Below are 25,304 nucleotides of genomic sequence, written 5' to 3'. Positions count from 1 at the left end.
AACATAACAATATGTAACCCAACATCACTTAATATAACAAAATGAACATAAGGCTAGCTGTTACAAAAATGCTCTGCCTGACATTCACACCACTCTTCACTCCCAAACAGACGGGTCCTCCAAAGTCTGTCTCACCCCACAGAGCGTGTTTATTAGACACCGTAAATCTGCATGAAGGCCACTTTGCAGCACAGACATTAACTCTCACTGATGTGTTGTACATTGTGCAGACTTGACAACATCTGTAGAATAAATCTTACGCATATTATTCGATTGGAAGGAAGCCAACACTTCACACATACACACACACACACACACACACACACACACCTCTTTAGGTGCATACCATATGGCCATGTTCAGCTCAATCTGCCTCTCTGATAATAATAACAATCATCGGACTTTTAATGAAAGTATAGTCTTTCACCAGGGAAACTATGAGGAAAGTTGGAAGGACAAAGGAAGAAAGATCAAATTTAAAACACATGAGGAAGGAAAGAAGAAACAGAGGATTGAGAACAGATAGCTTCCCAGTGGGATCCCAGACATTCTGCGTATTACCTTGCCTACACAGTTCACATGCACACATGCTACTATGCTGTATACTATTGACACACAACGAACTATACATAAACAGTTTATAAGACTTACCGATTTTGATTGCCTTAATTATGGAACTTTATGCTGATTTTGTGAAATAGCCGTTGCGAGGACAGCAGGACACAGCAGCACATAAGACAGAGATGAAAAAGAGAAAGAGACAAAAGCAAAAGAATCTCTTATTTATTTCATTCAGTGGATCTTAAAAAAGCTCAAGAGGGGAGCATGACGGAGGAGCTTATTGGATTTATTTTACACTATCTCTATTGCTCGCTCACTTTCTCTCTTTTTTCTCCCACTCTCTCTCTCACACACACACACACATACTCTCTCTCTCTCTCTCTCAATCTTATTGCCCTACACATATTTTTAGCCAACATATTAGACATACTTTTGCACAATCAAACATGTGCTTTTACATATAGCTTCCATTTATTTCCACTCCCTATCCCTCCTAATCAATCAGTTGAACCATCAGCCCGACACTCAATCGGTGTCCAGCTCTGACATGCATTCTCATTATGCACACACATTAGAAATGCTTCCACATGACCACTACCGTCAAGTTATCCTCAAATAAGTGCATAAGCGTTCATCATTACTTGACATTTGAGACAACAGAAGCTTTTACTTTCTCCATAAAAAATTAAAAAAGAAATACAGATATTTCTACTCCTGCCAAATGAGGAAGCACACATCTGAAATTTCTTGCTTTCAGCAAACACACACACACATCGACACACATACACACACAATATTCTCAGAGAATTTCCTGCGGCTGTATCTGTGGATGTCTAAGCCATAAATCACAGTTTTGACATATTAGCCAGAATCATGTCATATCACCATATGCCCTCTCTCTACCCTGGAGTCATTCCCATCTGATAAAACACAGAAACAAATCGGGTTACAAACACAGACGCACACATCCATAATGTGCATTGAGAGAGATAGGGATTTTAATATACAGAACTAATCCTGGCCAATGTGTATAAGACATAAATATAGTGGTCAGTCAGGATAGAAATCAGTGTTTTCAATTCTTCATTCAAGTTTATGCTTTAATTTGAAAATCATATGTCCCCTAATTAATTGTATATTTATATTTTGCAGTATATTTGTCGGTTTTATATTTTTTCCTCATCACTTGATGCAATCACCTACTCACAGATTCCCTGGCTGACATACAAGGAGATGATCTGCACATTTACAGCGATACAATACTTCACATCCAAGATGCCCCATTACATTTTTAAATGCTCTCACGCCATTGGAGGAGTCATCAGGAAAGATTTAGGGTTCTGCACCCTGACCAGAGACACCCTGACAGGCATTTGGAGGTAAAGATTAGTAGATGACTCCGATTAGTGGATGACACACTGAACCACACACAAACCGAGCCGAAGCCACAATTTTCCAGTCCAATCATCCTACTATTCATCCTCGCTCCTCCATCCAAACATTATGTTCCATCTTAATTTCGTCTAACTTCTTCCCTCCCCCACCCGCTCTTCCGCCCAGTCTCTGAGCACTGTCCAGAGGCGTGAGAACGTTCCAGCTCACTGAGCAGAAACCCTGCATTCCTACTTCTCCTCCTCCACTCTTCAGGATCCACCGTGTCTTCCTAATCTCGTACTCTGTTGTTCATCCAAACATCCAACTGAGGACAGACGTAGAGGAGAGCGTGAGAGATGGGGAAATGTCTATTTGATGAGTTCAAGCTGCATTTCCCATGATAATTTTCTTCACAAGGTCCTTGATTTCATTTATATACACCAAACACAGTCTTTGGACAAATTAGAAGGTTACGGTTATGTTTTGGAAAAGTTGCTGCCAACAAGCAATACTGTTGATCTTTTCTTGTGTCAGTGATGAAACTTTTCACAGATAAATTGGTCCATTGGTTCGATCAAACCTGCAGACCTTATTAGATTTGATTTAAATTTATATGCATTGTATACCTTATTAGATTTGATTTAAATTTATATGCATTGTAACTCAGATTGTAACATTTCAGTCTACGTTATTCTATGACATCCTTGGAATAATTAGGAGTGATAGACTGACATAATTGACACATTTTAATGAAAAGTGAAACTCAGCATCAACATGTGATCACAAACCATATTTCCTGTTGTAGCATCTTAACAAAAAAAAGCACCACATGTGTTTTATGTGAGGGAGCAGCAGCAACAAATGTGTGCATTAGCAGTAAGCAGATGCAGCTCTGGCGCTGTAAACGGAGGAAGGCTGACAACAATGAGATGAAATAATGCTGTATTATAACTGGATCCTGGCAGGGAACTCCACACTGCCATGGAAACTGTGATATGGACAGAAAATTGCTGAAAGTAGGTACACTATTGCAAACAAATAATACATTATATTGACTGATAAATGAATCAAACAATAAGACTTATTTTATTATAAACATAATAATTTTATGTGTAATATATATGTCACAATTCTAATGTGAGATTCTAATGTGTTAAATCACCACATATCACTGAGTTTAATGAAAGTGATTTTCACCTTCTATTTGTCGAAGAAAACATTAGACACAATGAAGGCAACATGTTTTCTTTTAATATACATTTGACAACATACGTATATTGCTTATAAATGTAGTTTTTGGGTTTGCTCTATTGCACACTCTCTCTTTCCCTCTACACCCTTCTAATATCTCCTTGGTCCCTGCTCTTTTCTCATTTTTTTTACCACCTCCTTCTATCATCCTCACCCTGTCTCCTAATTTATTCCCACTATCACTTCCACACAACCCTATGCTGTTCCCACTCCTCAGGTTTTCCATCCTTATCTCTCCACTCTCTTCTTCTCGGCCCCCTATCACAGTCTGTCTTACCTCTAACTTCCCCTCTTTTCCTCCATCTTCCAGCCTTTCTCCAGCTTCCCTTCCTTCCGCTTGTCTCTCACCAGAGGTGAATCTTACTTCTCTTCCTGAAGTCATTTCTATGTTAATGAGTCTCCTTGTGAGATAACACAAAGGCCTCTGACACACGCACATGCGCACACACACACACACACACACACACACACACACACACACACGCACACACACAAACACACACTGACATACCAAGTGAGATGAATGGTAGGACCTGTAATTTCTGTTGGTCTGTTCATACTATTAATGAATTATTACTTAGAATCATTCTTTCTATGTCTTTCTTCATTTCCCCCTCTCTTTGTTTTTATTGTTTTGATTCCCATATTTCCTGCTGTTTTTTTTGTTTGTTTGTTTGTTTGTTTGTTTTTGCTGCCTGTCTGGCAACCATCAAATCCAATATCACTCTGCAACCCAACTATGACATTTAAACATTGTATCTCAACAGAAAAAATATATATACTGACAAATCAACATAAAGAAAGAAAGAAAGAACAAAAGAAAGAATAAGTGTGTTACATGCATGTATATATTACCGCTGTCATCCTGTCATATGTATCGGTCTCCATTCAACCCATTTACTGCTGTTTAAACAGGCAATACAGTGAGTGAACATTGAGCTTTAAAAAAGGTCGGTTTAGCCTCCTGCTGGACACACACACACACACACACACACACACACACACACACACTCACAGAGAGAAAGAGAGGGAGAGAGAAAGGACACTTACACATGTTCAATGCTACACACGCATCAGAATCATGTGACATAAACAGAAGCAGAGATACGTCAGCCTACAATGCATGTTGGCAAAGTCGCGCGTACACGCGCACGCACGCACGCACGCACACGCGCGCACTCCCGCATGTTAAGTGAACTGTGAAGCTCACACCGTCTTGTGTGGAAGCCTCGCTGAAGTGGAATCATTAAAAACGGTCCGTGGCTCTTTAAGTGGCGTCTCTGCTTCTCTCCGGGGCGCGATTCTTCATGCATGGCTTACCCCCCCCCCCCTCCACACACACACACACACACACACACACACACACACTCCCTCTCTCTACGTGTCTTTGTATATTTCTGTCTTTTACTCTATCTTCTTAGTAATCAGTTCAGTGCAGAGGCTCCTAGCGCCTTGCAGGCGGAGGAGAGAAGGAGGGTGGAGGCTAGAATAACCGCGGACAGCGCCACAGCGCGTCCCGTCGTCATTTAGCACCATGGACAGTTCATGAGAAGTGGACACGGTGAAAGTTGCGGTAATAGCTCCAGAACAGCGTGTTTATTTAACTGGCACCGTCCTTTCTACGGCAATTGTTCCCTTAAAAAATAAAAAAAAAGAAATATTTTTTGTTTGTTTTTTCACTGTTCACTACAAATCTACTCCCACTGGAAAATGTTCTCCACCGCGGACTTCAGCCCCCCACCCCTCCTGATACTGACTGCGTTGCGGCGATGGGCGGGACATATGGAAGTGGCTGAATTTGATTGGCTGCTGCGGGGCACTGTCACTCAGAAGCCCAATCCGAGCCGAACGGTGAGGCCTCAGGAGGATTTTGAGGAGACGCGCGGTTAGTTTTAGTTTGTGTTGGTTGGACCGAGGGGAGGAGGAGGAGGAAGACGAAGAGGAGGGGAGGCGGTTGTCATTTTTTTTTCATTTGTACTAACGGGCACGTTTCTCGGGAGCAAACCCAGGTGGGTGTAGCTGTCCTACTGGCTCCATCAGCAGGCGTCTCATCGGAAGGTCTGCTACGGTTAAACTCCGGCGGTGAAAGAGACCCAATGCAGCTGTTTATTTCTTCTTTTTTTTTTTTGGAGGACAAATTTAATCGATCCAGTCTTTTCATGCCTATTTAGAGCCGGTTCAACTTAAATATCCGTGCTGTGTGTCTTTACGCTGCAGATAATCAATGAAAAAAAAAATCTTTTTTTTTATAGCGGATTTGTGTTCGGGCGAGTTTTTAATGCCTGTGTTGAATCGAGGGGGTAGGGAAAGAACATGTCAGTAAGTCAACAGCTGGAGCGGGAAATCAACGACGGATCTCGGTCATCGTCCTCTCTGTCTCCTCATAATTCGGGCTTTATTCATTAAATAGGAAACCGGAAAGGGCAAGAATAAATCTACCGTGCCGCCTCATATTTTGGTTGTGCTGTAAAAAGAGGAGACCCTTCACCGGTCAAGAAATCCAGCGGTGAGTGGGGGGCGAGCTGCCCAGAAAGCCCCCTCCCTACCCTCGGTTTGTGTTGTTACATCAGTGGAGGAAACAAACTGACATCCCTTTTTTATTGTTGTTGTTGTTGTTTTAAAGATGGAGGCGGAAAAGCAGCAGCAGAAGTTGAGAGGGAAATAAGGAAGATATTAGGGGGGAGGAGGAGGCATCGACTAACGCGGATCGCCCGACTGATAAACGGAAGGAGCGGAAGGAGAGGCGGGATGTGGCATCATCTCCTTCTCCCCCAGTGACTGAGGGCAGTGTCGGCTGGCACAAGACAACCGGTGGCACTTAAACCCCCCCGGTGTGTGTGTGTGTGTGTGTGTGTGTGTGTGTGTGTGGGAGGAGGAGGGGGGGGGTCCGCGCGCGCGCGCGCGTGTGTACTAGGGTGGTGTTGGTGAAAACCGTTTTTATTTTTTATTTTTTTGACGTGAAAGTGACGCGCCGCCCTCCCACCTTCTCGCCCTTTTTGCCACAACGGACAAGAGCAGCAAAGAACTTCATTTTCACGTGTGAAACCACCCCGCCGTCACCCCCGCTGTGTGTGTGTGTCATCATTCGGAGCTCTAGTCTGTTGAACCCCTTCACCCCTCCCAAGTCTCGCGGGGATACAAAGGAAATAAGCTAAAACAGAGAAGAGGACAAAACCATTAAGACAAACAGGAGCCGCCTATATGAAGATGCTGATGTGTGACCGCGGCGTCCAGATGCTCGTGACTACCGTGGGCGCGTTCGCCGCCTTCAGCCTCATGACCATCGCCGTGGGCACCGACTACTGGCTGTACTCGCGCGGGGTCTGCCGCGTGAAGAGCAGCGGTGACAACGACACGAGCCGCAAGAACGAGGAGGTGATGACGCACTCCGGCCTCTGGCGAACCTGCTGTCTGGAAGGTACGTGATCAGTCTGACCGACTGGCTGTCTGTCTCTCACGGCGGTATCTGTGTGTGTTTCCGCGTGCGTGTGCGTGTGTGTGTGCACGTGCTTCAACATACCCCCGTGCGCGCGTGTGTGATGCATAAGCTACCTGTTTGTCATTTACTGTCTGCCCCTGTCTATCTGAAGGACCATTAGTGTAGACTGTGTGTGTGTGTGTGTGTGTGGCATCCTATAATCCCTGAAGCTCACTTCTTAAGAAGCTGTCCGTTCCTGAGTTCAGCCCAGCATCCCTTTCTCTGCAACATAATAGACTATTGATCATGAGAGTTCTGCTCTTGTTGTCCTCACACTGCATACCTGAAGGTAAAAAAAAAAAAAGAAGAAGATACACCCAGCAGGGTCACTAGCTAGTGGGCCGCACAGCTTTTCACACACTTGGGGAAATTTTTTTTCAAAGCCACAACCAGTTGGCGTCCAAGACGATGGCTGAGAAAAACCTGTTGATTTATGTTTATTTTTATTTTTGAAACTATGGTGATGCTCATCAGGATCTACCTATATTCCATTAAAGGCCTGCTGATGAGTCTCAATTCAACTCCTAACTGCAGAAATGAAAGAATACAAATGATAAATAACAACCAACACTATACCGTTGTGTATAGATGTGTGTAGACCTCTGGTATATTTCATCCATGGGAGTAACTTCACTCTATTTCAAGATCGGTGACACAATATGGAATCCACAATGAAAAAGAAATCTTGTGCACATTTACAATTTAAATCTGTAATCCAGGTGAGATTTAGATTTAGCCGGTTGGACCTTGATCTTCCTCTGGGGGTATTTTCTGAATATCTTTTCTTCCCAATTGTTATCCAAAACATGGCTAAAATGGAATCTCACGTCCAACTTCAAAGAGGGAGACTGGATTATCTTGTGGTCCATACCACAAATACAAATCTGTTCTATGGCCTTTAGAATGATCAAATGCTCATATCTACAGCTCATACAGCGTGAAGCTCTCAGAACACATTACATAGAGCGGAGGATGTTCAGAATGGGTTTATGATGATATATGTATTGATATATAATAATGGGATGATTTAAGCAGATCTGAAAATCAAAAATGGTGAGTAATTTAGATTAAAATTGTGTGTGTGTGTGTGTGTGTGTGTGTGTGTGTGTGTGTGTGGGCCAGGGCTTTGAACTTGCTGCTCTTTCCACCTTTCCAGTTACCTTCACAGTTGGACCTCAAATTCACTCATTTCCAAACCAAAGTTGGAGCTAAGATTTAAAATAAACATTTAGCTCTGAGGAAGACCTCATGCCACTCCTTTATTGATAACTGGCTGATAGACTTGATATTGAACATGGTCAGTGTATCTTGATTGTTCATCTGGAGTCAATTCCTGTTTCTTTTCATTTACAAGACAAGAGCACCAAATGCAGGGTTGCCAGGCCACCCAAAGATGTTGTTTTAGCTGGGGGTTTTTAGCCCAATTTTGATTTAATTTTACTTGTACCTTTTTGGCCATTGAAAAAGAAAAATGCATTGTGTGTCCTTTTTCTAATTATACATATTAGAATTTAACCCGTTCTCTTCATTATTCTTTAATGGAAAGGAAAATCAAGTGTTCAAAGCAGACCCTGACTAATAATGAGTGAGATGAAACTGCTTCGAAGATATTTCCTTTCACAACAATCCTCTCAGATTATTTTAAAATTGAAGGAGAGTCACCAAAAGTCTGAGTAAATGCACACATTTCCCATCAGATGCCTCATCACTACTTGACATTTAATTCCCATAATGATTTGACTTTGAAATTACCAGCAAGGGTGGTGGGGTTGAGATTAATCTTTGGTTTCCATTATCATTGAAAGCAAACATGGCCTCTGGTTTGGTACTGTGATGCGGCCAGTTATAACCAACTCATTCTGGGGGGCAAAGAAGGCTATTACAGGGCCAGATGGTGCAGGTATAAGGCTTTATTAAACACACACTCTCATTTACATGCACTCACACACACACACATACACACACTTGTAACTGAATGAATAAGTAGACAACTTCCAGGATATTCCCAAGCCACCACATAAGCACAGCTGTGGGAGCAGTATGCCAAGTTAACACAATGTCAGCACAATGTCAGCACATGCACACACACACACACACACACACACACACACACACACACACACATACACACTCGTATGTAGCAGACACAAATGCATATAGATGCACATACACTCGCACACACACGTGCACCGTAACGCAGCTTAAGTGAATAAGTTCTCTTATCTCGTCCCTCATTCCAGGTCCCTGGTTGTCACAGTTTTATAATTCATAAACGCCTCATAAACTGACAGGAAATGGATGTCTCTGACTCGTGTACATGTGGCTGGTACTCTGCCCGACATCACAGGGTGAGTGAATGAGAGAGCGGGAAGGAAAACATCATGTATGCAGTGTTCTTACAGTAAATGTATGGTGCAGTCATGCATACAGTACGTACTGAGGAGCGTATAGAGAACACAGCAGATTTTATAGCTGTACATTTTATTCCACAAAGAATATGAAGCGAGACAATGGAAGACTCGTTGCATTTTATATAAGAAAATATGAAGACGGATGAGCTAAAGCTGACTCGAGTGTGGTATGTTTGTTTTGTGTACAGTTATACATGAAGGAGTGTTTCTCATTTCTAGTTCATGTGAAATCAACAAAATTAACGTTTTCCATTACAGCGTCTCTATTGTTTTACGACAAAGACATGAAAGTAACCCAAACCTATTGCGTGAGTAACGATTCCGAGTGGATCCTCCAGAATCTCCATTTGCTCCTGGATCTGTCCCAAGATTCACCCAAACATAATACTTGATCACGATCTATTGACAACCAATGGATATAGACAAACAAACAAAAACCCCTCTAACTCTCAGGAAAGGTAAAAGACCAATCACCAAAAATGCATTTTATTATAAAAACAGGTTATATTGTCAACTACATAAATACAAGCCACATAAATTCATCTCTTTTTATAGACACAGACACAATGTAGACAACAGTGCTGTGCAAAAACGATCTAATATCTGCCACACGCCACTCATACACGCCCCTGAAAATAATTATAAGATGCTCAATGTTTTCTCCACGAAAGTGTACCCATCGCTGAAAATATACTAGAATTAAAACTACTATCTGATGTGAACCCACCTGGAACCAGAGAGCAGGAGCCACAGAGTTACTTTACTGTAGGTGGGTTCCACTTCAATGTGCTTTTTATTTATGATACTATCTTTGTGACTTGTCAACAGGTCGTGTGTGTGTGGGGGTGGGTGGGGTGTTCTAGGTGGTAGTGAATGTATTGGGTGTCTGCGCAGGTGTACTGAGGTGTTCTCTCCGTGATAAATGAGCATGGGAAAGCCAGGAAATGAGGCGGCGGGGGGAGGGGGGGGGGTAGAACATGAATGAAGAGAGACCAGGGTACATGAATGAAGCAGGGGAACAAGGTGGAGAGGGGTGGTGGATGGAAGGTGATGGATGAGTCGTGCATGGCCTCTGATGCAGGTGAATCTCTGGGGAATGTTTGACCACAGCGGGGATCTAAACGATCACCTGGTAATAGAGAAAAGGAACAGGCTTTTAAACCGGAATGGGCACCGAAAGGATCCCCCACGTCGCTGGAGGACAGAGAGAGAGAGAGCAGGAGGAGGAGGGAGATGGCGATCAATTGGAGGGGGATTATTTGGAGGAGTTGGATATAGAAGGAAGGAAACATGGTGGAAGCAGATGTGCTACTGTCCACATGCCTTCATTTGCCTGTGTTTGGGGTTGTTTGCAGTGTCTTGGTTCAAGTTCCAATATGCAAATGTATTTACGACAGTGTTCTTGCATTTTTAAGGAGACTCTGGGGAAGTTTCTTGCAATTAAAATACCACAGATCCCCTCACCCGATGAGATAAAGAAATTATTTTCTCTGTCTGGTATGAAGGAACTATATGAAAAACCCTCAGGATGAATATGGAACCAGGATTCTAGAAATAAGAGGAGATGACCTTGAAATTGAAAAGCAATGAACAAATATTTTTAGTATTGAAAGTAGAAATTAAGGCAGAGAAAAAGGGATGATGACAAGGTTTAAAACAGGAACAGAAAATATTTTTGCAGAAAGAGAGAACATGGCATTTGAAGAACAGACTGAGAAAAGGGGGGGGGAGAAGAGAGAAATAGGAGAGGTGTGCAACCAAGCAGAACCTGTCTCATTCTCTTTCATCAGCCATCACTGTGGAAACTAGCCTCTCCCTCTTTTCCTTCTCTCCCATCTTCTTTCTCCTTCGCCTGGAAAGAGGTAATCAGAGAGAGTGAGAGAGATAGGGACAGAGGAGGAGAGAGAGAGGGCTATAGTCACCAACACTGAGCTGTCAGAGGCGCTCTGAGGGAACAAGCGGTCCAATTTGCTCTGCTTTTCAACTCCCTTTCCTCGCTCGTGCTCTCTACCTCCTCTTCTTCTCTCTTCAGTTTTCTAGTTGACAAAACGCTTTTCGTTTGAGTGTGTTCATTTGGTTTGGTTGAGCTAGACCAGTCACATTCACACATCGACGGACTTCAGAGAGTTCCCCTCCTCAGGTGCTGGGGTACCAGACGTAAACCAAAAAAATTTATACGAATGGTTCACAATGTTGAACCCTGATGATGTTGGTCATGCCAGCATGGGGATTCCTTTCAGCGTTTTTTACCAAGTCCAGACTGTCTGAAGTACATTTTAGCTTGAGGGGGTGGCGTTGGACAGGTCACATGAAGAGGGGGCTGGGATGGTTTGGGAATCAATGTGATTTGTTTTTTTGACTGGTTCATTGAATTATCTTTTTTATTTAAAACTTCTATTTGGGATGTTTGTTATCAAGAATCTGATTAGACAAATCTGCTTATATATTGTGAGAAGGTTAAAATTTAAGAATTGAGTCAGAGCAGCATTTGCATTTAGCAGTCCAACGCACACACATACACACACACACACACGCACATACACACACACACACACACACACACACACACACGCGGAGTTTCACCAAGGACAAACTGCTCACAACTCATGGCCAGCTTGTCACAATCACAGGGGCATCTGGACGCATGTTGTTTGTGTTTGTCTCTTTGATAACCTTGAATTGAGGCGCTATTTTTGCTAATGTAATATTTTAACTGTTTAGTATGCATGCTGCATTGTTTGAATTTAATTTCTTTCACAAGCAGAGCTAGGCTGATACTTCACAAAGGTTTCCACTGTTGATATGATCACAAAGTTGCAGAGAGGCGTTGTTGAATTTATAAGTTGGAACTGCATTCTTTGGCCACACAATGAGGGAATTTATTGTTTCTTCTTCTATTCTTAATCAATCCTTTGGTATCACCAGTCACACTATTAGCATCATCTTTGTCTTTGTGATGAGAGAAAAACTTTCTGTGTCCTCTACCAGCCTTGTAAACAGACAGACCTCATGGTTTAGAGACCATGAGGTCTGTAAACAAAGATGACATCACAGACCCGTCTATTTAGGGCTGTCTGCCATGATGTGGATATTCTGTGGAATGATTAGAAAAATTTTAATGAACAAATATATTACCTACAGGTGTTTATTTAATTTTTTTAATGAAAAAAATTGTTTGATGGAAGACTACAGATATTGTAATAGAATAATGTGTGGTATGTAAGGTTAAATCAATATTTTGTTATTAGAGCATGGCGCTCCTGTGAAACAAAACCTTGTGTATTGTTGTTGTGATGATTACATAGACTGAAGCAGCAGCACAGAGGCCAGGCTGGCCAGAGAGTTAAAAAAAATGAAATGGAGGTGCAAAAAGAGAGATGTGAAGATGAAAAGCATAATAATAGAAGTGTGTTTGTAGCTCGGTACTCAGATATTCAGGAGGCACTGAAGCGGAAAGTGTTTCTCCTCTACCTGTAGTCTTTTTAGCCCTTGGATTTGCTGCACTACTGTTTGTTTGTATACATAAATTCACAATATCTGTGTAGTTGTCTGCACTGTGTGTCTATCTCAAGAGCCCTTTCAGATGGAGAAGCTTTAACTTTGCATCATTTAAAGAATGAAGGTTTGGGTATACGAAGGTTTTCATTGCACACACGTTCTTCCTGGACTCAATGTGTGTGTGTGTGTGTGTGTGTGTGTGTGTGTGTGTGTGTGTGTGTGTGTGTGTGTGTGTGTGTGTGTGTTTGTGTGTGTGTGCGTGTGTGTGTCGGAGTGTGTGCGTGATGTGCGCATGCGTGCAGTCAAACATGCATTTGTTTTTACATATGTGACAGCAATAGCACACTGGGAACAGTTGGAGAAGCTGGACCATGTGACTCAGAAAAAAAAAAACACTGAGACACACATGGTCAGGCAATAGGCTCCCATTTCCATCCCATAATGCCTTGCTGTGGCCGTGGATGCAGCTGCCCTTAGGCCATGTTGACCTTTGTGAGGCAAATGTCTCCTGATAGATGCTCCTTCTTTGTGTGTGTGTGTGTGTGTGTGTGTGTGTGTGTGTGTGTGTGTGTGTGTGTGTGTGTGTGTGTGTGTATGCTGTGTGTATGATGTGTGTATATTATTTCTCTGTATTCATTAGTTTATGTTAATTAAAGTGAATTCCAGCAAATGCACGCACACGCACACACACACACACACACACACACACACACACACACACACACACACACACACACACACACACACACACACATACACACACACACACACACACACACAAACCCTTTATGACCCTTCACTGCCCCTGTGGTCGGGTTAGGGGTAGTAAAGTATAAATGACCTTTGCAGAACATATCTTTGTATTGTGCGTTACTGCTGATGCTGCGGTTGCTTGTGTTCAGTAGGAGTTGCAGGCGTCAGAGTTTCTTCTGTGTTCGCTTGTCACCAATTGGATAACAGCTCATCATATCTGTTGGATGTTTTGTCCATTACAGCAAGCAGTACATGCACTTTTTCTAAAAGCACACTGAGTAAAAATGAAAACTGTAAGGGGGATTGAATTTTAAAAGGAAGGACCAGAGGAGCTGAGCAGCAATAAGAAAAGTGAATGATTTAATGTGGAGATCCAGTCAATAATTATAGCAAGTCCAAATTGCATTTCTCACAATCAATATAAATTCTATAATATTGTCTTCTTCTAAACCTGTTCAAAAAAGATCATTATGATGTCATGACAACAGGGTGCTACACCGTTAAACTCGTAGTCTGGTAGAGAATTTCAGTTCCAGATGAGAGCTTTGAAAATCCAGTGACGCTGTCCTTAAACAAAATAAACTACATCTGATTAGAAATTATATTGCAAAGGATTCCTTTACATATAACCACAGATATAAGTGAGTGAACTGATGGCTGGTGAATTTCAGGTAAGACTTTAATCACTGCGGTCACCTCCACTGTGAATAGCTTGTCAACACGCAGTATTTGGTGAGATTTAGCTGTGCACAGGTTTGATGAATATTTCAACAATTAAATCCATAGAACATGAATGAGAAATAATTGCTTATTGATCAATTGCGTACAAGAGACAAACCACTATGAGTGTATTTTATCGGTCCTTAGCGAGGGTTCTATTTATCTCTCTAACGGGATCATGGATTTTCTTTTATTGAAAGTGTGAGCAACAATTTTAATTATGTAATAACTGTGTTATTACACCAGTGTGTTAAGGCTATTGATGTATTGATGACTCTGTATTTTTGCTTTCCACTTGAGTGCCTGGCGATGGATTTAACCATGTGGGCTACATCCTCCCCGTGGTCTACTTCTCATACTAGTGTTGTGATGCACAGGAGGTATTAGCGTTTGTGTTATGTCAACTCAATATCCTGCATCATCACCCCATTTAATAAATTTCACTTTGTACCATTTGGCTGGAGCTTCTGTTTATTTGTGACACTGACGACTTTTTAGGTGGATTCTCTCCATCTCCTCTGGAGGACACCCCCAAGCCAAACAGCTCAGTAATATTCAGATGAGCCATTTAAACTTGGAGGGCTGATTTCATTGAAGTTGTGGTTTACAGCATAATCAATCTGAATTAGCATTTGTTCCCACAATACGCTGACTGGGAGAGACAGAGAGCGAGAGATAGAGGGAGAGCGAAGCAGATCGAGAAGGTGAAAATGACAGTCAAGGGAAAAGGAGATGTTGATGCCAGAGAACAAAGGTTGAAGGTCAAGCATAATTACCCAGGAAATGACAAAAATCTGTGGAAGGAATTCAAGCATTCAGTCTGCCTCAACGTTGATTCGTCAACAGATTTTCAATTCATAAAGCAAAACCTCTTCGACTGTTCATACTAATATGCGTCATGCGTTCGTGTGTGTGCGTGTGTGTGTGTTGGTTTCTCTTTGATGAGATCATAGACTGGTTGTGACACTTGATTTTAGTCTGTGTGACAGCATCTGACTCACAGGTAGCTCTTCAAAACCTCAGCGTGGAAAATATGTGACGCATGTACACCCACCTATACATGCACACACACACACACACACACACACAAAGTGGGAAACTTGGACCATAGTACTTGTATTAAGACTAGTAACCCAAACGCACAATACAGGGAGAAACCCTCGGCATAGCAAATAGTTACAAAATGAAAATACTGTGTATTATTATTGAAATCTAGACTGAAACTGAAAGCTCGTTATTTGTTTTATTCACATCAGTGATTCATCTCAGTTCATATAGCTATAAAACTGCTACTGTGTGTTTGTTTTCTAAAAAATATTGGTCCAATATTGGAAATACTAAAATTATGGAGGGAAAGTTAGTCCTCTTGTTCTACTGCTGACTGCACGATTTTCTTTGTTCCAAAACCTCAAAACGCATCATCTCCACCGTGTGTGTGTGTGTGTGTGTGTGTGTGTGTGTGTGTGTGTGTGTGTGTGTGTGTGTGTGTGTGTGTGTGTGTGTGTGTGTGTGTGTGTGTGTCCATTGGTGTCTTATTGTTATGATGACTATGTTGCACATGTTGACCTGGAGGTCCAACACAACAGTCTTAATGACTCACCTTGTGTTGTGTGTGTGTGTGTGTGTGTGTGTGTGTGTGTGTGTGTGTACGTGTGCGTGTGCGTGTGTGTGTGTCAGTGCTGACCACGTGACTCACGTTTCATGACACGATGCAGTTTGCTGCTCTTTACTTTCGGACGTCTCGATACATTTAAAAGGCTGGGAGTGCAATAATTTTCCCATCCGTCAGACACAAAGCTGCTCTCTGACTAACGATGCCTCACACCTTGATGCTTTCAACAGCAATAGCAAAGTCACCTCATGTGACTCCAGTCAAACAGGATGAAAACAGAACAAAGAGAGACTCACTGGGTGGTTCATTATCAACAAAGCCTGCGAAGAGGCGAAAACCAACAACGATCCCAGCGGCGAGTGTAGTCTGTGTACCAGAAGCTTCTTCTTTGCCACACAGCTCCTGTATTTTTCAGCCTCGCTGTTGCACTGGGTTACACACCATTGTAAGGGTGCCAGCAGTGCAGTAGAAACAGCTGCACTGAATATCATTTTTAACACTGAAGGTTTCTACTGAGCTTGTTTTTAAAAACTTTATTGCCTTTAAAAACAGTGAAGAGGGAATTAACCATATAGAATAATATACTTGTAGTTTATTCTTAAAGATTTACTCAGAAACAAATGGACTTCGGGTTGAGATCCTCAAACAAGGTGGGGAATTCAAGTATGAAGGAGCGTCTTGACAATACATCGACATACATTCATTCGTTTTAAGCTTGTTTGAAGACCGCAACTATTCCTTATTTATCTCGATCTGTTCATCATTTCCTTCGTGAATCAGTTTCTTTAGATTCATTTGATCAATAAAATATTAGAAACTCCTGCTGGAGAGCCTGAATAGATAATCACCGTACAGGATATAAAAATGCAGAAGGAGAGCAGGAAAAGGGAATACAGACCAACACTATAGTCATCGTGTGAGATATCAAAGAGTGTGTGAAGACTGTCTTCTGCATGCATACAGATGTGTGTGTATTTGTTCCATGTTAATTTGTTGTGCAGAGCAGAAAAACATTACTTATTTCCTAAGTATGGATGTCAAACCAAACTGTAAACGTCTTTTTGTCGATCTCAGAGTCTCAGTCAGAGGTTAGTTGCTATCGCCGGCTGCATGAGCTGGATGAATCAATTTATGAATGATTTTCTGAGTGGGTACTAGAAAGAACACATTCATATGCAAATAAGCAATTAGGTTGAGTCGTTCATCGCCGCTCGCTACACTCCCACTTCTTTTTAATTTCGCCTTGTCGTTTCACCACCAACCATCGTTCAGCCATCACTTCCTCTCCCTTCATCCTCCTTCATCGCGCTTTCTCTCCTCTTCCTTTTCATCCCTTACCCCCCCTTCACTCCCCCCGGTGATGACCATGAGTGACTGGGACTGAATGATAGGTGGGAACTAAGCTGCATGCAGTGTGTGTGTGTGTGTGTGTCTGTGTGGGTGTGTGTGTTTAAGGAGGATGACTCACTCTCTGCCTGACACGCAACATGGTTGTAGGAGACTGCATCCTAGTCAATACAACACAAACACACACACACACACACACACACACACACACACACACACACACACACACACACACACACACACACACTCACTCACGCACACACACACACACACACGCACACACACACACACACACACACACACACACACACACAAAGGCTTTTACTTACATCCATGATTGATAGTGTTCATATATCAGTTAATGAGCTTAGCTGATGTGTGAGTTTGCTTGATGTGTTAATTTTAGTGTATGTTCTTATATTGAAAGTGAATCGTGTGCCTGTGTGTGTGCGTGTGTGTGTGCGTGTGTCTGTGTGTGTGTGTGTGTGTGTGCGTGTGTGTGTGTGTATATGATAAGGCTTTTCATTGGTGTTTCCCACACACCCCCTGAAGGCTACAGCTCTGTTCTTCATCATCTGTCTTTCCATGTTTCTTTCTGTTGGTTTTTCTGCTTTTGACACGTAACATGTTTGGATGTGAGGAGGCTGTGTATTGTCAACATGTGATTTGATGAACAAACACAAGGAAACATTCCATTATTTGGTTAATTAAAAAAACAATCAATCCATTATATACAGTAACCTGCAGCACCTTTGCTACTAGATGTTTTTGGACCTGGATGCTGTTACAAACTCGCCAGCAGAGCTCGAAGCTGTTAGCATCAGCAAAACATTTTATTTTAGGAATCTAAGGGATGTTGTTATTTTTTCTGAGATTAATGCAATGAGAGATAGATTTTAGTCCAGGGTACAAAGGAGTTGCTTGAAACGTGCTGAAAGGAATGCACTCCAAGAAGGATCTCTGAAAGTTTTGCAGGAGTGATGGGATGACGAGGAAGGATGGAAAAAATCTAAAGCCAGCATCTGGGTCTAGATGCATGTTTTAAATAAGACGAATGTATTTAACGATAAAGACAGACACTAATGAGTTTTCTGTTGTTGATGTCATTATTGTTGTTGTTGTTGTTGTTGTTGCAGGGACATTCAGGGGTGTGTGTAAGAAGATTGACCACTTCCCAGAGGATGCTGACTATGAAGCAGATGCTGCTGAATACCTCCTCCGTAAGTCTGAACACAAGCATGAGGCACATCTCTCATCCTCACTGCTGCTGCTAAGAGTCACAGTGTTGTTTGAAACAACGACCTTATAACAGGAATCCAAACAGGTGTCTAATGGAGGCATGCCCTGCATGACGTCACGCAAAGGATAAAGATGTACGTCACAAATCCTCATATTCCTCACTGTCCGTAGAAGATCTGGAAATCATGTGTCTGTATTAGTCTCGTGTGTTATAATGGTAGTTATTCATGCTGTCATAACTCTAATAGCAAATAAACAACTTTCAGAATCTAGACATTGAAAAGATTAAGAACATGAATTATGACTTGTGTTTGTTTTATTTTGTCACAGTGTAAGTTTATTCAAAGTTGAATTAAACTAACACACGTCATGAAGAAGGAGAAATATTTTTCATCACTGTCATTATCTGAAAGCTCAAGCCTGTTCAGTGAACTGGGTGGGGTGGTGGACCTGTAGATGCACCTGAACAAAAAGAACAAGTGCTGTATGCTGATATATAATATATATATAATGAAGAACAGAGAAGTAAGTGTAGCGGGAAGGAAGCAAGAAATCTGCAGTGGATGCTCTGCAACTGCCCCAGCAGGAGGGGAAACTCCATGAGGTTTAACACAACAAATCCTTTTAGTTATGAAATATTGACTCACCCATTTTGCTTGTGACATGTCAGCCTTCCTCATCCCCATGAAGGAGGGTTATTTTTAGAATATAATCTATAATCCCAAGTGTATAGGTTGTTAATTAATGATATGCCTTGTCGTCAGCTTCATCAGTAGTTATTAATACAGTATATAGGCCAACTAACATGCATTTTATGTATAAGCACACAAATGGTCAAGTGAATGACATTTATTTAATCATACAACATTATCTTGTCTAAAATGAGCTATAAAGGAAGGAATAATAGTCTTGCAGTTTAATCGAAGTGGAGATAGATGAGAAGAATATGTGTAATGCAGAACACAAGAGGTATAAATAGTTATTGTTGTCAGCAAGTATGAGAAAAATTTAAAAAATATTGATATGATGAGAAAATGATGATGGAGAAAGGAGGGAGCACCTTGTTATTTCCAGAAATAGTACTAGAACATGAGATAAACAAGGGCCAGCCACAGTGAAAGGGAGAAGATGGCTTTGTGGAAACCCAAGAGGAGGGGCCTCTGTTTGCTCTTTACCCACAGTAAACACAGTAAAGATGGAACGAGCAAGAAAACAGAAACAAGGAGAGGGGGGAAAAAAAAGGGAAAATGGATTCAGCTTGTGCTTCTTTTTCAACGCTCCACTGAACACGGAGCAACATTCCCAGAGGCAGCCAATAAGACTGCAGGCCCTTAGAATGAGCAAGCCAATGGGGAGCGGGGACCTAGTGACCGGCATTTCATACAGCCCAGGGGTGTGGGCCACAGGGGCGGGGCTTATGTGGTCAGTGTGCATCACTGCTTGACATCGCAGCTGTCAGTCATGAAGCAAATATCATGGAGCATAAAGAAAACAGGTTGACAGTCACAGATGATGCTAAAAAGACTTCATGGAGGAGTTCCAGTGTTTTTTACAATGATACAGCTGTGAGGTACGACAGCACATCAGCTGTAACTGCAAGAACAACGCAACCCCATCTGCTGTTTTTGTTGCATGAATTTCTCTTCTTATGGCAAAAAAGCAGATTTGCTCCTATTGTGAATTGAATTCGGCCGTTAGATGCACTTATGTTTGTGTTGCTCTTCAAGTACAGTCAAGCGGTATCAATCTATTAATCACCGGCACCATCCTGGTTTGAAAGAGAGGCTGGCAGCAAATAGATGTCTGGATAATTTCAGGGCAACAGGAGAACCAACAATGAAATTAAACTGTCACATCCACATAAGATCTTAACCTGTGATTGGAATATAAACTGCCCATTTTCATATGAAAATGTCCCATTTAGGAATATCATCTCCTCATTTGATTAGATCTGACTCAACTGCGCCGCTTTCTATCACCTTGTTATAACTCTGGAGGCTATATTCACACCCGCTGCAATGGATAAAAATGTGCATTTGGATGTGGTTTAGCCACGCCCACCCATTCAAGTCTATTTTGCACTTCCAGCTGAAGGACATCTCTACATAACATAGCTACTCTGCACCATGTGGTTCTAAATACGCTCTACTCTTCCTTCTTCATGTCCAGGTGCTGTGCGTGCCTCCAGTATCTTCCCCATCATGAGTGTGGGTCTGCTGTTCCTGGGGGGGCTCTGTGTGGCTGCCAGTGAGTTTTACCGGAGCCGTCACAACGTCATCCTCAGCGCAGGAATCTTCTTCGTCTCTGCAGGTCAGTCCGTACTGTGTGTTTTTGTGAGTGCGTGTGTTTCCTCTTTCCCTTAAGTGTTGAGGTAAAGAGTTATCAGATCCTGCAGGTAGGATCATCCAGCGAGAGGATGGAGCCTTGTTCAACTTTCAGCTCTGTTGTGTTTGCTAGACTGCTCAACTGAAATGTTCAAGTATCTTACTGGTGTTTGCTAAAGTGACCAAAAATAAAGACCTTCCCTCACTATGCATGGCATCAGCTCCAATAGCAGCCTCCCTGCAGCCATGATCACGTTACGAACACCATCGATGATGATACTTCAGACTTGTGTTTTGATGAAAAGACAACTCATCGCTGCGTTTTGTGCACAAAAGTTTAGTTTAATCCAAACATCCATCTGGAACCTTGTAAATGCAGAATTTACTGTTTAACGCAGTAAGTCAGTATTTGTCTGATCAGCATTTAATACGCTCCAGTGGAAATTGCACACTGTGGCAATGGCAAGGAAATCTACAAACTTTATTTTCATTAAACAAAAATAAAGGCTACGTTTGTCCAGACTCATTGTGAGGATTAACACCTTAAATGTTGACAGTCCAACAGATTTTACTTCATTTGTGTTACTAGTTTATATTATGAACTGTAGTGTGTACTTCTATCATAAAACCTTGATGTGAGCACTGTGTTCTACCTTATACTACGGCATAAAAACCAAGATGTCAGCTGTTTTTTGCTGCATATCATACCAAGTCCATGTTAGAGAATACACTGATAGTAAAAATACTTTTAACACTTTTCTCTTCGTCACTTGTGGCGTGACGCCGTTCGTGCATTTGAGGTTTGTGCAGAAACATTTCATAAATACCATTCCCTTGTTCTCGATTTAGATTAATTCATTAATGTCCAAACAACAGTAATTATTGCTGCCACACCTCCAGTAAAGACAGAATTGAGGAAATGCAAACAAGAATCACTTCCTGTGATTTTAATTTGTAATATTTAAAGGATTGATAATAATGATATCATTGTCATGTAAAATAGTGAGAACAGATTTTGTGTGGGTTTTTTTTTATTTTTCCTGCATTCACTCTGTAGATGTGTGTCTGGTCACCTCAATCACAACACTGTTTAACACAGCGCAACACAACGTCCACATCGACTACTGTATATCAAGTGATGTGAGAAAACCAGGCTGAGAAGAAAAGCTGTGCATGTTCAAGTATCTTCACGACGTCTTCTGCATTTCAGGCTAACCGTGTCTCCAGTGTGTGTAGTAGTGGAACTGTGGAATCACTTTAAACAGAAGAGGTTCAGTACGCAAACATTTGAGGAAGAATCCCATCAGTCATCTAAAGCACACAGCGCCTGTGTGAGGAAACTGGGCACAACCGCTGATTAATCAATCAGCAAAAGCACCATGATGTCGCTGTGATGAACTATAAGGATGTGAGAGTGTGAACACATATGTACTCACACGTGTAGTGTGTCACACTGATAAAACACACACGCACTTAAACTCTCGCCCTTGACACACACACACAAAGGGTTGTAATTGCTGTTTAGTGGGATGTGTGGCGTCCCATCAGGTTTTGTAGTCAATTCATGGAGCCAAATTGGTAATTATTTACCACAATAGCGTGGGTCTAATTCTGGTTAATTACTGCTGTCCCCATTCTGTGCGTTCCACTACACTGCATGAGCACAGTATTCTGGACTAATGATATGGAATAAGAGATCCCAGCTGTGTGCGCTGAGTCTCCAGCGTTTCTACCACTCCCTCCCATTCCTCCTTTGCATGAGTCGTTGATCTCGTCACGTTTTTTTTCTTCCTCACATTTTTGCCACTTTTACTTAAATTTTACCATTTTTTTGCATCTTGGTGTTTAGTGTGGCGCTAAAGGTGGTTATTCTATTCAGGCAAATACTGTATTTTTAACTTTTCATACAGCTTGATGCTTTGGTATCCTGCTTTCAAACCCAATGACATCACCAAGCAATCTTACCAATTTCTGATCATCTCTCTCATCCTTCCCCTCTGTTCCAGGACTGAGTAACATCATAGGCATCATTGTCTATATCTCAGCCAACTCGGGTGACCCAGGCCAAAGCGACAGCAAAAAGTCCTACTCCTACGGCTGGTCGTTCTATTTTGGCGCTCTCTCCTTCATCATGGCAGAAATGGTGGGTGTGCTGGCTGTCCACATGTTCATTGAGAAGCACCGCAAGTTACGGGCCAAGTCCCGCACCGAGCTCATCAAAAAATCCGCCTTCAGCCGTATTCCCTCCTACCGCTACCGCTTCCGGCGTCGTTCTAGTGCCCGTTCTTCTGAGGCCCCCAGTCGTGATGCCTCCCCCCTGGGGAAAGGGGGCTACACGGGACCCGCTGCCTCTGAATTACCCATGTATACGCTGAACCCACGTGAGGCAGGAAATGCTGGCACCAAACCTGGCGGCGGAATGGGCGGGCTGCTTAATTCAGAGAGGGAGTTCCTCCAGAGCAGCACGCTCACTAAAGACTACAACAAGGACCCCAACCGCAGGACCACACCCGTCTGAGAGGTGTTGGCTTCAGATATTGTCCGATCAGAGTCTCATAGGGAAATGTGATGAAAAATACCGGGAGAGTGGAAGCAAGAGCAGGGCACACACAGGGTTACAGGGTGGGACAAAGGGGTTTGATAAACTTTGACTGTGAACTGTGAACTTTTAGCCTTTGAACTGTGAATCCTGAGCCCTGTGAGTTTCAGTGTGTAGCAGGGTCAGTCTGATGGAGAAGTTGTTCCCAACTCCATGTTGCCACATATCACTCTTGTTACCTGTAAATCTTTACATTTGATGGCACATTTCAATTTTTGTTCATGAGTTGACTTCCTGGCTTTTTTTTCCAAGGTCAAAGAAAAAGGAATCGACCAAAGTTTAAAAGTATTTTGGAAGTGATTTGCTGTTTGGAGGAACTTCTCCTAAAAAAGAAAAAAAAAGAAAATAATGTGAACTAGAGAGGGAGGCGACAGACTGTGCGATCGTTGACCTTTTGATCGCTGTCCTCCTACGTTTGGATGGCGGAGGAGTTGGATTAGTGCAGGGAAAAGCGAGCTGCATCCCTCATTAGGATACTTTTTAAAAGGTAACACCTCAGGATCAGGACGGATTCACTTTCATTTCAGCTGGATTCAAACGTGAAGTGAAGATGTAGAATGGCAGCGCACTTATGGCACTAATTATTACTTTCTACCCATATTGATTGATTGGTTTGACAATGGCTAGGTTCCTAACTGAACTGAAATTGAATTCATCTCTGACAAACATTTAACCCCATCAGTCTGATCCCAGGTCAGCTGTTAAACCTGCACTGTGGTTTTAGATGGAATACACTGACTGCAGATCAGGCGTATGGGGGGAGGTGTGATTGACTCTCTTTAGATGGCATCGTTATCATTGGTGCTTCCTGTTACCCTTGTTTCAGTCACGCGTCACCTCAATTTATCTTTTACTAAATCTTAAAGAGGTGATCTAATATTTGTCTGTCGGCATTCATGTGTCACCTTTCACCTGTCATACTCTCTGTGTGGTTCCATAGCTCACCTCATGTCCACCCTCTGCACACCTCCTGTCACCCTCTCTTCCTCTTCTAGGTCCCGTCTTCCATCGATGTTGCACGTGTAGACTAGTTAGGTTTACTGGTTCCCAGTACTGTGGAGAGGAGACCACTGTGAATATTCTCTAAGGCAGAGCCAAAAAGACAAACGGACTTTTTTTTTTGTTTCCCCACTACCTCCTGGTGAATATCTTTCAGATGAATTTAGCATAAAGTTGTCTTTACTTGCCAGAGCAAATGTTAAAATTTCAGCTGCAGAAATAAACACTGAGAAAATTCTGACTTCAGTTAAGCACACATCTCTCTTCTCTGACGGAGGATCGACTTAAATCAACTTAAGGATAAATAGATGGAATAGAAGGAAGTCCCATGTTTTATTCAAAGGACCTGTGCTCCATCCATCCAGCTGTCATTCACTTCTCATCCTCTAATCTTCCTCACATGTGCACTCACTGTACAAAACTGCACAAACACACATACACACATTTTTGTCATGACGATTTTAGTCCAAAGCCTTTATACTTTTTATTGTGACTGTTTCTACAGACACACTAAAGACATTTACGGTTATGGCTTCTGCCCCTTTTTCAGACATAAAACAGAATTAGAATGGATGAAGCATACATTGGACAGACGTGAGTTCAGATTGGCCAGGACTGAATCAGGATACAAAGTTGGTGTGCTATCTCAGATTAGTTAATGCTATTTTGTTTGGGTCAGGGTTCCACTCTCAAATGCACACAATAAGGCTTTATTTTTTGAATTTGAAAGTAATTTAATGAGGAATCGCTTTGGCAAGAGGTACTTCACACGAAGAGCACATGATTAAAATATCAAAATATCTGGCATTAAAATAATTAAATAAAAAAAACATGCAGATGACTAATGAACTATGAATGCAATACTTTGGCTCTGATGCATGCAATTAGAACAAAGGCTAATATTTTCAAAAAAATGTAGAGATGCAGTAAGAAGATCATAGAGTACAAGTATAAAGGAGCAGAAAAAGGCTGCTGTTAACGCCAGGAAAGTATTAATGGATAAGTTACTGTTGCATAAGGCTCAGGATACACACTTCAATATGTTGTTGTTATAAAGCAGGAGGTCAACATCGGATCATACGTACATACAAAAAGAAGGGAGTGATAAAGTGAAGAGGAGGAGGCAAAATAGCCATAA

The 25,304-nt window shown here is 42.0% G+C and overlaps 1 protein-coding gene across 1 annotated transcript; it reads left to right on the top strand.

Moving 5' to 3' along the window:
* Positions 1–6,161: 6,161 nt before the first annotated feature.
* Positions 6,162–24,328, top strand: cacng3b (calcium channel, voltage-dependent, gamma subunit 3b). Its single transcript, XM_068337163.1, has 4 exons — positions 6,162–6,604; positions 18,142–18,225; positions 20,414–20,554; positions 22,575–24,328. Exons 1-4 carry the CDS (start codon positions 6,388–6,390, stop codon positions 23,084–23,086), a joined length of 954 nt encoding a protein of 317 aa, XP_068193264.1. The 5' UTR covers positions 6,162–6,387; the 3' UTR covers positions 23,087–24,328.
* The last annotated feature ends 976 nt before the right edge of the window (positions 24,329–25,304 follow it).

This window comes from Antennarius striatus, chromosome 16 (assembly GCF_040054535.1).
Source record: "Antennarius striatus isolate MH-2024 chromosome 16, ASM4005453v1, whole genome shotgun sequence".
NCBI classification, from domain to species: Eukaryota; Metazoa; Chordata; class Actinopteri; order Lophiiformes; family Antennariidae; genus Antennarius; species Antennarius striatus.
This window is presented reverse-complemented; position numbering and strand designations above follow the sequence as displayed.